The sequence below is a fragment of the Nematolebias whitei genome, chromosome 18 (assembly GCF_014905685.2).
Source record: "Nematolebias whitei isolate Nwh7 chromosome 18, NemWhi1, whole genome shotgun sequence".
NCBI classification, from domain to species: Eukaryota; Metazoa; Chordata; class Actinopteri; order Cyprinodontiformes; family Rivulidae; genus Nematolebias; species Nematolebias whitei.
The window spans coordinates 40804346-40818211 of NC_056515.1; the positions used below are offsets into that span (position 1 = coordinate 40804346).

Consider the following 13866-nt stretch of genomic DNA (forward strand, 5'->3'; position numbering starts at 1 on the left):
GTTTCAGGACGCGACCACTTCGTACCGTGCTCTGCAGCGAGCGCTGGAAACCACCAAACTGGTTTCAGGACGCGACCACTTCGTACCGTGCTCTGCAGCCAGCGCTGGCAACCACCAAACTGGTTTCAGCGCTGGCAACCACCAAACTGGTTTCAGGACGCGACCACTTCGTACCGTGCTCTGCAGCGAGCGCTGGCAACCACCAAACTGGTTTCAGGACGCGACCACTTCATACCGTGCTCTGCAGCGAGCGCTGGCAACCACCAAACTGGTTTCAAACCGTTGCTTTGAACACAGCCCCTTCACTTCATGCATGGGATGTGACGTCACGTGACACCACCACACTTGTTCTGGCGGCTCCACCACACTTGTTCTGGCGGCACCACCACACTTGTTCTGGCGACACCACCACACTTGTTCTGGCGGCTCCACCACACTTGTTCTGGCGGCACCACCACACTTGTTCTGGCGGCACCACCTCGAATGGTTCCAGGAAAGCCTCAGACTCACCGTCTCACGCATCAACAGCCCCTCATGAACTGTGGTTTCCAAACCCTGGTCCTTGAGGAACACCGTCCTGCATGTTTTGGTTGTCTCCTCCTGCTGGGATCGGGTCAGTAACAGACTCCTGCAGGCGCTGAACTCCTTAAATCCGTGCGTCAGGTGTGTTGGAGCAGAGAAACAACATGCAGGATGGTGTTCCTCAGGGACCACAGCTGGGAACCACTGCAGCGGCCTGATCCAGATCTGAGGAACAAGCTCAGAGCTCAGTCCAGACCCTGAAGCTTGGAGAGACTGACACTAGCTGTGTCTGCAGCTGCCTGCTGGTAGACTCTGAGCTAATCATGAACTCAACACTCTCCCACTGTTCATGAGGTGAACTCACAACCAGCACGTGTTGCACGTGCACAACATGTTCACAGGTTAGTGCAACTGTTGGTGAGCTCTTCTCCTCAGCCGAGACCATCTGTGGAAGATCAAGAAGCTGAAGAGCAGCGCGATTATTGCACACGTGCACTTTAGGCTCACCAGTTAAATGTTTTAGGTCCAACTTATGAAGAATTGTAGAAAATTCTACAACTTTGCAGCACCACTGAACGTGTGTCCGGCGAGATTTGGTTAACGCAGAAAGACGAGTTGAAACGTTGAGGGTGACGTACCTGAAGAACACCAGATGTTTCTCGTGTTTGTGCTGCCTCAGAAAGGCCACCAGGTTGTTGAACTTGTCCTCGGATCTACAGATCTGAAAGACAACGAGTTGTTGCGTCAGCTCTGTGCGCTGGCTCATGTGAAACAGGTTCTTGGTCCTGCACTGCTCACAGTGTAGTAGTTGGAGAGCCTGGAGGGAGTTCTCTGGGTGGAGGCGGCAGCCTGGCCCTTCTCCTTGACGGTGATTCTCACAGGGTTTCTGAGGCCGGCCCTCACCAGCTTCTCCAGCTCCTGCGTCTGAGTGGCTGAAAACAAGCCGGTGCGTCTCTGTTTGGGCAGGTAGCTCAGGATGCTGTTCAGACTGAAACACACGGACAATTCAGGACTGGAGCGTGAAATGTGTCGGACGTCTCCTCGGGTCATTTACTAAACCATGAAGATGCTCTCTGCGGTCACCTATGAATTCAAACTAACTACGAAGGACCTGGGTCATCAATCCGTTTAATCCACGAGCCGGAACGGTCGTCAGCTCATCACATTACTGAGCCGCAGCTCCGCGTTTCTTTTTCTTCACGTCGACCAGCCCGACTCTGACCTCGCTCAGCAGCAGACGTGCATCACATGTGGGCGGTCTCTGACGACCCCCCATGTGTCTTCTGAATGGACCAAGGCGGTCAGAACGTCTCAGTCCCAAACTGAGGCGTCCAGTGAATGAAGCAACATTACAGCTTTTTGTGCACGTGAAGCTCTGTGCTGGAACAGATTAAAGTCATGCTCAGTGATCCAGGTATAAAGTCCAACACTGGGTCATCGGGACGGTCTCTTTCTTTGTCTTCAAGATGTAGAACTACTTTAGATGAAGCACGTCCGCTGCAGCCTCTGGAACAATGTGCTCGCAGTCTGAGCAGTTCATGACGTCACATTTGACCACAGCGTCTGTAAAAAGACCGAATCATGGACCTCGTGCGTTCTAAGGTCAGCTGTAGAATCCTTAAATCGTTTGTAGACGATCGTTTCCTGCAGTTTAGTCTGTTCAGTGGTTCTTGAGACGGTTGTCCGACAGGCACACACACAGGATGACGTACAGTTCCTGACACGTACCTGGCCTCAAAGCCCATCTCGAGCAGTCTGTCGGCCTCATCCAGAACCAGAACATCCAGACTCCGGACTGCACTGGCCAAGTCCAGACCCTCGGACTTCCTCCTGAACATGTCCTCCAGACGACCAGGTGTGGCAATCACAATGTTCCCCCTGGAAACACACATCCTGAGGGTCACTTCTATTTATAGAACAAGATCATTTGAACCGGATGACGACTGTGAGCAGACCTAGTTTACAAAGACCCATGTCTCACCCGTGGTCCTTGAACTTCTCTACATCCTCCACAGGGTTACTCCCACCGATCAATAAAATCTGCCTGAAAACAGAGAAGTCACTCAGCAACTTCACAAACAGTCCAGTAATTCTGATGAGGCAGTCGTTGAACAACTGAAGCTACTGGACAATCTGAGGAAATGTCTCTCACGTGAACTGTGGGAACTTCTGCAGGAACTTCTCCATCACTTCACTGATTTGGAAAGCCAGTTCTCTTGTGGGAGTAATCACAAGAGCACCGACCTGCAGAAAGAAACGGGACAGATTAAAGAAGAAATGCACGTCGCTGCCTTCCAGCCCAGGATCCTCATCCGGAACTAAAATCCTGCTGCAGACATGAACCTCCTGTTTAAGAAAAACCACATGTAGCTCCAGAAAACCTGGAGTCTGGATTTCATTCTGCAGATTCCAGACGAGGCCCAGCGGCCCAGAACAGACCTGGACCTGGTTTCACTGAAGGTGCAGCTTCTTCAGTTTCTACGGTCCACTTTAGGTTCTGTGAACTCACGGGACTCGTCCAAAAGCTCCAGTCTCGTCTCTCCAAAGACTCTGCTGGAACCTTTGAGTTCTCAACAGCCATGTTGCACTTTACCGTGCTCTCTAAATCCAAACTCCACATCGCTACACATTCATACAGCACTGTACGAGATCTCTGCAAAGAATAGTCAGAGCTTCATCTCAACCAGACACCGATGGGACGCACATCAGAGACAGTGAGGCTTCAGTGTCTTGCCCAGGGACACTTCAACACGTGGCTGCTGGTGGAATCAAACCCTCAACTCTCAGCCACAGCTGCCCCAAAGCTCAAATTGGAGCCAGTTTGTTTGTCACCTGCTTCTTTTTCAGTTTTTCTTCTCTCTTCAAAAGCAGCTCTATAACAGGTATAACGAAAGCTAATGTTTTCCCACTTCCGGTCACCTGGAACGAGATGACACAAAAACACAACTTTCATCACTACATGTTGAAAAAGCAACAAACTCTCATTAAATGTCTTGAAAGATGTGCGCGCTCACGAGACACGTGTTGAATTTGACAGCTACAACCACATTAGCAGTAAATTTAGCTCAACATCAGAAGACCGCTTGAATTATAGCCACTTTTATTTTCATGAAAGCTACAAAAACATTGTCGCCCGTAACCCCAAGAGAAACGGAGCACACTACAAACACTCACCGCTTCTGCAGCCACATCCTTGTTGCTCATGAACAGCGGAATACAAGCAGACTAGAACAGAAACTACAACTTTATTCAAATGTTAGGAAACGGCGTTAAAAGCTGCGTTTTGAATCGGTGAAATACCTGAACAGGAGTCATGTGGATGAACCTCATCTCTCTGAGCGTTTCTAAAATACTCTCGTTAAGTTGGACAGGTAAACTGTCCCACGTCCCGTCTGTCGTGTTCTCCATCCTGGAAACGCTGTTAGCACATGGCTAGCTACTGCGCGCAGCTTCCACTTCCGGTGCATCGATTTACCCGTCCGGTCAGAACTCAAGTTGTCACGTTCATAGTTCCACAACAATAATATTCGCCCTATTTTATTTTTTATCCTTAATTTGAGTGATTGAACATGTCCAACTGTGTATTGGTGTCACTCAAAAGAAAAAAAATAAAGATTTTTTTATATTTCAGAATGAAAGTGTCATTTAATCTGACATGTGGAAGTATTTTGTCTATGATTCATTCAAAATGAAATAACCAAAAACTTACATTTGAGTCAGGGTTCCTCACAGCGAGCAAACTCACATGAAAGACACAGTATTTGTCCTGACAGTTGTTTAAAGGTAATCTGATCAGATTTTGGATGATGGATTGGATAAAATCTTGAAGATGAGTTGTTCAAAACCAAGAACGTTTTCTGAAATCAGATTAGATCATGTAATTCAACCATAGTTTTAATCTGGATCAAACCCTCGGTTTATATTGTTCAAAACTTTTTAGGATTGGGATAACTGATCCCAAAACTTCTGGATTATTCTGATACCAGCAGTTTGGTGGATTTAGAAATAAAATATAATTTACATTAAATTCCAAACTTGTCAAATAAACTACATTCATCGTGTGGTAGATATACATTTATTATTTTTTAACACAGTTCTCTAACTGTGGCACGGTGGAGCAGTTGGTAGAGCTGCTGCCTCTCAGCGAGAGTCACCGGTTCAAATCCTGGCTGGGAACGTTCTGGGTTGTTTGCATGTTCTTTCTGTACGTACATGGGTTTCCTCCCACAGACCAACAACATGCATGTTAGACTGGTAACTCTATAGTCTCTAGGTGAGAGAGAGTGAATGGTTGCCTCGTTTGTCTCCATGTGTCCCTGTGATGGACTGGAGACCTGTCCAGGCGTCCCCCACCTCACACAATGACTGCTGGACATGTGCACCAATGACCCGCAGCATCCAAAAAGGAAGGAGTGGGTAGATCCCTTCATTCAAGCTTTATTTCTACAGGTTAGTCTCATGGAGCCTCGAGGACTCATTTATGAGAGACCAGTTTAAAGATGGATGGAATGTGTCGTTTAATTTTTGTACAGCACGTTAAGGCTGGACACAACTAAATGAAAAGTGTTTTTTGTTTCTTCTTGCAGCCAACAAAGGTCAGTCAGGTCATCTGGACTGTTTCTTTGCCGAGATGTTTCGTCCTTCATCCAAAGGTTTTCTTCTGTCCGAGGAGCCACAAACTGGAGTCCCACAAGCACCAACTCCCATGGTGGGAAAAAAACAGTTGCTGGTGACAAGATGGTTTCTGGGGCCCACCCTCCCCCGTCAACTCCTCTGAGGCAGCCATGATCAAAACACCAAAGTTCATGCTCAATAATCCAGGTATGAATCCAAACCCCACGCAGCCAGTTCTCTTGTACCACGGTCAGTGTGATTTCAAGTTTAGAGCAATCATCTGGATTTATCTTAAGTCAGATCTGGAGAAGAGCCAACTTCTCCTTGAACAACTGGAACAAAAGTATGAATTACATAATCCTTGACCTCAGGTGTTAATGAGCAAAAATCTCAAATGTTTTTTCACGTTGTCGTAACGGGGTAGAGTGTGTAGCATTTTGAGGAAAGATTTAATACAATTTGGAACAAGGCTGGAAAGAGAAGCACTGAATACTTTCTGGATATATTCATAAGTATATATAATTTAACATACTTAGAAGTTTCCATGTTTCCCCTGGTAATGACAATGTGGTCGCTGTTAAAACACACCAAGTCTGTGTTGTTGTACAGAATATTGCCTTTATTATGAAACCTGGAGCATTTTTCACAACCATGCCATGTTTGAACAGAGCCATTGAGCAGATTTGAAACTGATGAAAAGAAGAACGTTTTTTTATTCCCACACAACTGAATCGTATTTCATGACATGCAACGCCTTTAATGTAGGAATTACAAATATCATCCAGACAGCTGCAGATCACAAAACTATCCAGAACAAAAGGTTCTGTTTGTGTACAGTAGTATCGTTTTAACCCAAACCCTGACAGAACCATAGAAACCACAGAAGCAACAAACCCACAGCAGCCCCCCCCCCCCCCACACCCCCCCCATCAACCTGAACACAAAAGGCGGTCTTCATCTACGCTCTGGAGCTGCACCCTCAGTGTTTAACCTCTGACCCTCAGACTGTTGCAGTTTCCAATTTAAAAATGCCAGAAGCCGTGGACGTCCTAAGGGACGTCAGGAGGTGGAACCAGCAACCCTACATCTCATTCAGATACCACTTTACGTTTGAAAATGTTTGGAGATAAATATTAAAAGAGCAACGTTTGCTTGTGGTGGCTCCGTGCACGCCCTTTCATTCAAGTCTATTTTAAATAAAAGCTTCAGTCACTGCACAGACGACGCTGACCTGGCAATGAACTCTTCTTTAATCAGAAAACCAAAATAAAATAAATCTTTTCAAAAACACATAAAGGACTTAAAGTGGTAACGGGAGAAGAAACCATCTGAAATCCAATCAGGTCTCACTTCCAGAGTGTAAACTACTGTCTTCATGTCGAGGACACAGCCAAGGTCACGACTCTACACCACTCGTCGAACTTCAAAAAACCTCTTGAGGTAGTAAATCTGTCCGAGCGTCATGGCCACCAGAACCAGGGCTTCAAAAAAGGACCACAGGACCACCCTGCTGTTCGTGTTGTCGTTGACTGGGGGAGACAAGCAGACGGTTGGTGAAGACACTTCATTAATCCACGTGAATTCTCCTCAGGGCACGCTCTTACTTGCTCTGTGTATCCTCTCTCGGACCTCCATGTATTCCTGCTCGTGCTTTACCGCCGTCATGGCAACCGCCAGCTCATTGATCATCTCCTCCAGTTTGTTTTGATGGGCTGAAACAGACAAGTCAATCCCTCCGTAAGGACGCATGCATGGGTACAGGCAGAACATCTTCACACCTAGCAAGTGATGCTACATGTTAACTGTCGGAGCATTCGGCACGGCAGCTTTGTGTGTGTGGAGGGCGCGCACATACATCACCGCTCTGTTTGGAGCCTTCTGGACACATTCAAGCAAGTGTTTAGAGCTTCTAGATGAAATGGTATAAAGATCTGAACACTTTCAGCGTGTGTGGACGTCCCTACAGCAGGAAAGTTCAGAGCAAAGCCTGGATGAGGTTGACAGCAGCACCTAGTGACTGGCAGGTGAAGCTAATGAAGCTTGAAGATTCAAAGCTTCAGTGACTTGTGGTGGCCAAGTGGGGCCACAACAAGTGACATGTTTGAATCCATGTCCAGCAGCAGAGGTTTGGAAGGACTGCGTGGTCCGTTCATTCTGCTCATATGTTCAAAAGCATGTCATCAACATGTAAAGAAACTTTTGCTGGGCCTCATCGATTTATACCTTTAGTGATGAAGTGTTGCCGTAAAGCTACAGCTAATGGTTCTAGGGCTTTTCTTCAGTTGACTGAAAAGCTCAAAGGTGCAAGAGCTCTTCGTTGCACCTTTAGGGAACAACAGAACACAAGGAGCTCTTTGGAAGTAGCAGCTGCAGAAGTAAAACATCAACGCAACGTTCTGAACAGAGAAGCAGACACTGAGCGTGGAGCGGGCGGAGAGTCGAGGCCACGTTCAGCTGCTTTCATAAAAAGCCACCGTGCACTTTAGTTTAACGCACATTCAACAGATGTTACTACTGCTGTTAGTGAGAATGCTGTTATTGTATACCTGGTATCTTATTTAGACGTCTACAGCTGAGAACTTTAAACTGCTCCTGTTAAATGCTCATATTTAACATTTTGTTTTGAACCAAACCAATCATTAATTCTTGTTTGTGTTGCTATTCAACAGGAGGTCAGAGATCAAGTGGAGCAGGCCCTGCAGTGTCGTGCACGTTCAATACGTGATGAAATATTAGGGGGGGTGAGGAGCAGCCCTTTGTGCTGGTATAGACTTACCTGTCAGGAGAGCCCAACAGTAGAAGGGAAAGTTCAGACTCAAATGGAAAACCAACCAGGATTATTTTCTTACTCTGGCTTCACTTGTCTGGTAAACTGAAATATTACACAATATTTTGGCAGAGCTGATGTTTTAGACCAATGTAGGCATTTGGGGACATATTGTATCAATGATAACTGCCCTATTATGCTCAGATATAAACACTGAGCAAGACAATTATACGATGTATCCAGCAGAGGGCGCATGAAGACAACTTTCACTGGTCATTCCTTAAGTTTCACTTTCAGCACAGCCGAAGCAGGGAGCAACACTGTGTAGAACTGAACAGAGCATGGTGAGTTTATCTGAACTGATGTGTAAAATAAATCAACAATAAATTCTCTTCAATCCTCCAACCTGCTCGTCATTAGCTACGTGCCTCTCAAGTTAGCAAGCTAACGTTTAGATAACCTAGCATAGACTATTGTCTGTAAAACTTTATCCAGAACAACAAATCTAACGTAGAGGTAAAATAGTGTTAGTAACGTTATCTTTGTCGTTCTCATTGAAATGCACTGTTTGGCTGAAATCTTTACTTCTCTACAAAGAAAAATAAACTCTGATGAGGTCAATAATAATTAGACCTTCACCGTACGTGACTGTTTAATAATGAACAGGAAGGTGCTACTTTGTTTCATTTATTTTTTTGTAACACTTAATAACTTTATGGTGAATAGTGGAGGATAGAACATGTGAACGCACGTTAGGAAGAGACGGTTTCAAGACTTCAATTGTTAAAACGGGTTCTAAAGTAGCTTTTATTTAGATTCTTGGGGGTGGACAAAGATCTAAAGTTTTCATCCAATATCGATTATCAGGGTTTCCCTCCCAATATCGGTTTTGACAACAGCCAAAATTTCCATAACGGCTGAGCTCTACTTCTTTTATTTCCTTCAATTTGTTACATTACGTACTGCTATTTACATGCATGTTTAATCTTTTTGTCTCTGACATTTATTTTCAGTTTGAGAGCTGCTCGTACAGTCCATGATCACCGTCAGATCATCAGAGGGTTTATCTTCAGCGCAACACATCCCAGGATAAACCCTCCATTGTTGTAAAAACTAGTTAGTTCACTCTATGAAAATAAAACTGTTAGAAAGTCCACGGTGCAGCACAGAATCAAACATGGCACTTGTCATAAGCTGCCGTTTCCTACCATCCCAGCTGTCGTGACCTATAGAGAGAAGAGCACCCAAAGGAGTCAAAGAAAAACTAGAAGCAAAGAACTAAAACAGAAAGACACAAATTAGGCACGATCCAGCAAAGGGAGGAAAACCAAGGGATACGTTTTCTTTGAGTACCTTCGGTCTCCATATCTTGGCCTTTAGGTGCCTCTCCAATGTCAATTGTGAACATGACGATCTTGGGTGTCATGGTCGACATCTTGTTGCTGAAGCAGAACTTGTAGGTACCGTCCATGTGTGCAGCAACTGAGTATTTCCCACTAGACTCCCTGTCGCCTTTATAGATCTGCTTCCCATCAGGTCCCGTTATCTGAAAAGAAAATATCTGGGTAAGAAACTGAACAAAATTCATTCAAGTTCTCATTAAAACCTTTTTTTTTGTTTTTAATGAGAAAAACTGACAACTCCCAACATCATCTGGCTCCTGTATATAAAAGCACAAAGGATCCTTTCAATCCCCTCAGGTCTCTTGTGCATGAGTCCCCGAGGCTCAGTGGGATTCATCTGTAGGAATAAAGGTTGAATTTATTTAGTTTAACCTTTGCCAAATATTGAGTGACATAGAAAAGTGTAAAAGCTCAAACTTGAAGATTGATGAATATATTGATGATGTGTCTTCTGCTAAAAATCCTGCTGGTTCCAGTTGAAAGCTTCTGGACATTGTTGCATTAAAGATGTTAAAATGTTAAAAAAAAGTGCTTCTTTTGACACAAAAGAGCCTGAAAAGAGAAACGACTCGGTACATCCCAGCATCAGTTCTTGTCAAAGCATTAAAATGGAAACTCTGGTTTAGCTTCAAATCCCGACTGGCAGGATTAGCAGCAGGACACATATTTGTACTCAGTCTGTCTCTGCTGCAGTACTTGGCCTGAGTAAACTGGACCTCAGAACACTTTGCAGCTGTGTGCACAGTCCAGTTTTAAACCGGCAACAGTCCTAAATCATAACGGACAGGTTAAATAGTTTAATATCCAACAATTACTGACACATTCTTGTGTTCTTTTTGTTTTGATGCTCCCCGCCTGGGGCGTAATGAGAGAATCAGTAAATATGTGGCGTTTCTAAACTGACGGACGGCTCCCAAGAGGTCAGTGTATGTTGATCTAGCAAGAGCCAAACTGAAGCGAACCACTTCTGGGAACAAAGAGGCACTTAGACAACTTAACTAGTTACCTTTCTATGTAGGCAGCAAGCTCTGACCTGAACAAATACAATCTGATCTCAGTTAAAGACAGCTCATCCCAATGAGAATCTTGGAAATTTACTAAAAACACAATGACCCATGGGCACGGATAAGACATTTGGATTCGTTATATTTACATCATTATATATCTTTATATCTATATATCTTTATATCTATATCTTTACAAAACCAAGAGGGGAGTGGTGGCGCAGAGGTTAGAGAAGGTGGGACTGTAATCGGAAGATCGCTGGTTCAACTCCCCGTACAGACATCAAAATGTGGGTGTGCAAGGTGAAACATCCCACCCTCATTTGTCGCACTCTGGGCCCTTGAGCAAGGCCCTTAACCCCCACCATCTGCTCCCCCAGGCGCCCCATAGAAGCTCTCTGCTCCACACAGAGGCTGTGGTGGCTCGACAGGTTCTCTCCAGTTCCTTTGGTTTCCCCAAGTAGAACAAAAACATGCAAGCAGGTTTGTTGGTAACTAAATTGTTGCTCGGTGTGAGAGAGAGCATGAATGGTTGTCTCGTTTGTCTCAGTGTGTCCCTGTGATGGACTGGAGACCTGTCCAGGGTGTTCTTCCCCTCCCACCCAATAAACTGCTGGGGACAAGAGCCCAGCTCCCTTTATGGGACAGCAGGTAAAGGAAATGGCTAGATGAATTCATTTATAAGAATCTTTCACTATGTTTAAACTAGAACATTTATCTAATATATAATAAACCTGTCCACATTAGGGCTGCTAATAATTAATAGACAGCTCTAGCTGTAATGGAGCATCCATCCATCCATCTTCACCTGCTTGTCTGCAGGGCCACAGGTGTTTGTTCAGCAGTCACTGTGAGAGTTGTTCACCCTGGACACGTCCCCATCACAGGGACACAGGGACACAGAGACATTCACACTCTCACCAATGGTAATTCATTTACCAATCAAATCATCATGATGTGAGAACTGCATGGCCAGAACACCTAGGAACAGTACTGCCTGCGGTGTCCTTACCAAAGCAACAAGACTGAAAGGACAAAACGATAACCGTCAAAAGTGTGACCATTTCAGTAAAACAACAAGTTGGAGGTAGATGAGCAAAGCAGATGGATTCCACCACCACATGCTTTAACTGCAGCCCTACAAGAAAAGGCAAAACAGAAAAGTCATTGACTTTGTCGAACCTTCACATTCAGTAAAATGTTGAAGCATTATCTGACACGAGCTGATAATAAATTCAAGTTTCAAGCGTTGAAACCAAAACATATGGAAGCAACCAAGTGTCACAAGACCAAGAAGTGAGGCAGATTCCAATAAGCAGCTGATCTACAGACGCTTCGAGCTCTTTCAATTAAAGTCACTGAACAGATTAGAAAACATCCTGATGCATGCTCAGATTAGAAAACATCCTGATGCATGCTCAGATTAGAAAACATCCTGATGCATGCTCAGATTAGAAAACAGTTCCTGCTTTTCGAACTAGCTTAACCGAAGCTAGTTACTAGCTAGCTTAGCTAGTATGAGCAGAGAACTACTAGTTACTTTGTCAATGTACTTAAATTTCAGTCAGGAAAAAAAACAATATCGGCGATATGTAGATGTATAAATGTTAATCCCTTGCTGAAGAGTAAAATGAATTTAGCTACTTAGTATTCATTTTAGCACGGACGGATTAAAAGCGAAGCGCTCCCGTTAGCTTAGCACAGGCCCCGTGTTTCCTGGTTGCAGTTTCTGACCCAGATGTTACAGGGTTATTATGGCCTCCTGATCCGGGATAAAGCACCTCACCTCTACACCAATATCCAGGAAGCCTCCCTCGGCCACCTCAAACATGAGGCCCATCTTGGTGCCGGAGTTGACCCGCTCGTAGAAGCACTCCTCGGCATGGGCGTCTATGCTAACGAAGTAGCCGGACGCGGTAGCAGACAGGACTGCCAGCAAGACGACGAGCTCTGACGCGGTAAACATGCCTCAAATGGTGAGTCACAAAGGTTGAACTGTAACCTGCGTCCGTCCTTCACAATATCCGACAAGATGTCGTTTCAGTATGAACTGTCGCAAGATGGGAGCTGCCGCAGCCTCGTTAGCTCTGTGCTACTCTCTGATTGCCACGTACGGGTTTATGGAACGGCAAACAACGAGGGACACATTTAGGAACTCACCTGGCGGAAAGGCAAAGTTGGAAAGGTTCCACGGTGGTCTGGGTGCAACAAGCTGCAGAGGAAAGAAACAACATGTCTGTACTGTCTGTTCTGTGCCATGAAATAAAAACTAACATGTCAGTTTGAAAAAACATAGCGCACATACATTTTCCACAACAAGACTATTTAAATAAGTAAATAACATCAGCAGACATCTGGGTATCAGTTCTCAGCATTTATAGTTAATCTCATTAATCCTGTTCCCCACTGTGTGTAATTCTTGTCGTACCACCCTGGCTACATGTTGCCATATTATTTGCTGTTTATTTCATTTTGATGCTAATCTACATGAAAAATCTGGGTGTGTGTACACAGAGGGCTACAAGAGGATTTCACAATTCATTATTTTGTTGTCATCTGTTTTTATTGGACAACCTGCTTTTTAAGTAAAATATAATATCAATGCAAAGCTATTTAGTTTCTTGTGTGAGTATATTTGGGCGGCACATTTAAAATCTAACCTAGGACGTCAAATTGACTAGAGCCGGCACTGGACTAACCTGAAAGCCACAAGCTTTGAGGAACTTGCAATGCCTTAAATTTATTTGATTAGTTTCTGTATATGCCTCACACACTGTATGCTTTTACTTTCTTTTTTAATATTTCAGGGCCTCAGTTTTCTTTACTGTTCAGTTCTGCACTGTGTTTGAAATAAAACCTTCAAAAATCCTGTCTGTAATTCTTTTCATGCCTGTCACGGTGCAAACAGTAGAGGACGTCACTGGTAGCAGTCTCCATCCAGGACGACTAGCACATGATGTCTGTGTAAAGCACAGCATCATGAAGGACCACACCCACCCAGCACAAGGACTCTTCCAGCTACTACCCTCAGGCAGACGATACAGGAGTCTGCCATCGTGCACGAAAAAACTCAGACAGAATCCACAAGCTGTTAGATCACTGAACTCTTAATAAATACTGAACAACTGACAATAAGTGAAGCCACTGACAACTGTTTCCTGTTGCTGCACTATGTGGCTGTATCATGTCGCCACCTGAGCATCGCACCTCATCTCAGCGTTCCTCACCACCCGTGTAGTTTGTGTGCAATATGTAGCATGTGCATTTAAGCTTGTTACTACCTGTGAACTACTTAATGCATCCTGCTTGCATCGTTGTATTTTACCATGTGGTTATTTAGTATGATTCTCTAGTACCTTGTAAATATATTTCTTTTTCACTTTTGGTACTTTACTTTGTATCCTTATTGCATGCTTTAGTATTTCTTCTTTGTTTGTTTTTTAGCGAGTGGAATCGGTTCTTCTCATCCTGAACATTTCATTGTTCAGATTATTGATTATTGAGCATGTATCAGGATATTTCATTGTTCAGATTATTGATTATTGAGCATGCATCA

General features: G+C 44.4%; 2 protein-coding genes across 3 annotated transcripts in view; both read right to left on the minus strand.

The window, feature by feature from the left end:
• The window catches only part of ddx55 (DEAD (Asp-Glu-Ala-Asp) box polypeptide 55), a 7548-nt gene extending 3587 nt beyond the window's left edge, over nt 1–3961 (minus strand). Inside the window, exons 1-8 of the mRNA XM_037692647.1 lie at nt 3823–3961; nt 3697–3747; nt 3355–3441; nt 2675–2766; nt 2504–2566; nt 2251–2400; nt 1321–1510; nt 1161–1243 (exon numbers count right to left, since the gene is read on the minus strand). Of these exons, the coding sequence (XP_037548575.1) occupies nt 1161–1243; nt 1321–1510; nt 2251–2400; nt 2504–2566; nt 2675–2766; nt 3355–3441; nt 3697–3747; nt 3823–3930 (824 nt within the window). The 5' untranslated portion in view covers nt 3931–3961. The remainder of the gene's footprint in view (nt 1–1160; nt 1244–1320; nt 1511–2250; nt 2401–2503; nt 2567–2674; nt 2767–3354; nt 3442–3696; nt 3748–3822) is intronic.
• A 2104-nt stretch (nt 3962–6065) lies between these two features.
• tmed2 (transmembrane p24 trafficking protein 2) lies at nt 6066–12448 on the minus strand. Of its 2 annotated transcripts, XM_037692489.1 has the most exons (5): nt 12097–12448; nt 9257–9449; nt 9112–9129; nt 6741–6848; nt 6066–6665 (listed from the first exon to the last, which is right to left on the minus strand). In XM_037692489.1, exons 1-5 carry the CDS (start codon nt 12274–12276, stop codon nt 6541–6543), a joined length of 624 nt encoding a protein of 207 aa, XP_037548417.1. In that variant the 5' UTR covers nt 12277–12448; the 3' UTR covers nt 6066–6540. The 2 variants fall into 2 exon arrangements, with proteins under 2 accessions (XP_037548417.1, XP_037548418.1); XM_037692490.1 differs by lacking the exon at nt 9112–9129 and having other exon boundaries at nt 12097–12442.
• Nucleotides 12449–13866: the final 1418 nt, after the last annotated feature.